The 2,260-nt window shown below is 42.1% G+C and overlaps 1 protein-coding gene across 1 annotated transcript; it reads left to right on the top strand.

Moving 5' to 3' along the window:
- Positions 1–234: 234 nt before the first annotated feature.
- LOC145444967 (uncharacterized) lies at positions 235–1,712 on the top strand. Its single transcript, XM_080323045.1, has 6 exons — positions 235–361; positions 425–542; positions 608–742; positions 811–951; positions 1,018–1,092; positions 1,151–1,712. Exons 1-6 carry the CDS (start codon positions 266–268, stop codon positions 1,471–1,473), a joined length of 888 nt encoding a protein of 295 aa, XP_080179171.1. The 5' UTR covers positions 235–265; the 3' UTR covers positions 1,474–1,712.
- The last annotated feature ends 548 nt before the right edge of the window (positions 1,713–2,260 follow it).

Below are 2,260 nucleotides of genomic sequence, written 5' to 3'. Positions count from 1 at the left end.
CAAGCCATTTTGATCGAAAGTTCTCTCGGTAATATTACTTTTTTAGCAGTTTCGCACAACTTTTATTATTGACAATTTCAGATTCAAAAGTGATCTTACCATTCGGTTGAAAAAGTTGTGAAATTTACGAATCCCTGTTGTGATGTTTGTGAATGTAACTACCGTATATGATAGTTTCTGATTTCGCCCGATTTGCTATTTACTTCACCATTCAATTGTTTTCTTGTATTAGCAGATTCCTATCACTAGCTTATCCGATTCTGACATGATGTCTGACAAAGATGAGTACGTTGTTGTCCTCTTTGTCGAGGGAGAACCATCGGTTGCAGTAATACATAGAAGCTGGAAATCAAATGTGGATGTGAGATTCCCTTCCGGTAATGGATTTTTTTTAATGCGTAAAACTGTTTCAATATATGTTCAGGGAGTATTGCATTGCTGGTGGCCAAGAAAGGGTGCCAATACTAAGGCCAAGAAGAAAAAGCCTCCGACATATGATGGCAATTGGTCCCTGTACAAGATACAGATCAAATGCTCGGCCAGTAAGTGCAAATGTGCATTGCAGCATTATCAGAACAATCTATATCAAATCAACCATCTGTTCCAGATGAATGGCATGTGGCATATAAGTATATGTTGCGAGCTTCGGAGAGCAGTGGTCTGCCTTCATCTGAAGACGGAGCAACTGGGCCCCCTAAACGGAAACGTCACCCGACCAAAAGATTTTTGGACACATCTGATGGTAACCTTTTACTCTGTCTGGTATGTAATGCACGGAATATACATGAGAAATTGTTTTATACTTTGTAGATGGTGCCTGTCCTGTGAAGATACGAAAGCAGACACCAGACGGGCCGATACCTATGCCAATGCAAAGAATTCCATCATCTAGTGTCGAGATTGATCCCACCGTGGAAACTGGCGACCAGCTGCAGGGATCAACCCCAGGCAGTAAGTTCTTAGCACTATGATTCATTCTCAAATTTGAGTACTCAATAAAGTATTCCTGTATTTAAGATGCCACTTCATTTGAAAGCATTCTTGATTTACAAAATTCAAACCATCAAGAATCTGACATCTTACCGAGTAACGGTAAGTTTACCGCACATTCTGGTCAAAATGGCTTTCTTCCAACCACATCCATTTTTAGCTGCTTATTGTACATCCACCCCAGCTAAGCTGTTGAATGTCGCATCATCAAGTTCGACCGTGGACAGCTGCGAAGTTTCCTTGCTCAAAGATATGAAGTTGCAGCTGAGCCAGATGCAGTTGCAGCTGAACCAAATGATGGATATCATGAAAGGTCAACAAGATAACAATAACACAAAGAGACCTCACAGCCCAGTATTATTGGAAGACGTCATCGAAAATCCGTGTGAAACCTTGCTGCAACTGGAACGTCTAGAAGACGACTTAAACAGCGGCAAATACAAAAAGTCTGACCTGGTATGTTTTTGTTCCTCATTTGAATGAAGTGCTTGATGGTTGAGTTTGTAGGTGGCCACAGGCTTCAAGCGAGTATGTGGCGATTGCCTGCCTGCACTTACAATTCTTATTCGATAGACTGATTAGAGCCGGGGTTGCCAACATGAGAGGCATGGCCCCTTATAGGACCACGATGCTTTTCAAGGTGATCACGAAAAACTTATATACTACCCCTGCTAAATCTAGGAACCCCTGGATTAGAGCAAACTTTCCTCAACTCTGTAACCTCTTGACATAATTCAAGTTTCCTTCAGTTAGTTAAATGTTAAATGTAAATGGCGATCATATAATCTCTTCGTATTGACGTTTTTAGGCGTATGATGACTGATGAGCTTGCCAAAGAGTGGGGGAGTGCTGTCAATTAGCGAGTCCCTGATCTCTGATGAACAATTTAATACGCGCGCGTATTACGCAATCTCAGCGACAGTTTTCGCAAATCAAAATGTCCAAACTTCACGGCACCAATTTCAAACCTTTGTCGTCTTTCAGAACTCGAGCCATGATACACATCTTCTGATCGTTACGTTCAAGTATGAGTGGGAATCAATTACGCACGTTAAAGTCTGTTAGCAGCGGTTCGATGTTATTCAGTTTCGCGATCAATATCACATGAAACAATCACTAACTAGCGCTAACTCGACCGCATCGTCTCCATCCGAATCGTCTCCAAACCCGCGAGAGAAAGGAGCCAAAGAATGCTAGGCCCGAGACGCGATAGTTAGGCCAACAATGATATCTTGCACACCAGGCCTATTACAGATGCTATTGTGTAGGC

The sequence above is a fragment of the Botryllus schlosseri genome, chromosome 8 (genome assembly GCF_051294905.1).
Source record: "Botryllus schlosseri isolate E-star chromosome 8, Bs_hap1, whole genome shotgun sequence".
Taxonomy (NCBI): domain Eukaryota; kingdom Metazoa; phylum Chordata; class Ascidiacea; order Stolidobranchia; family Styelidae; genus Botryllus; species Botryllus schlosseri.
The sequence above is the reverse complement of the archived record's forward strand: the minus strand, read 5'-3'. Positions and strand labels throughout refer to the sequence as shown.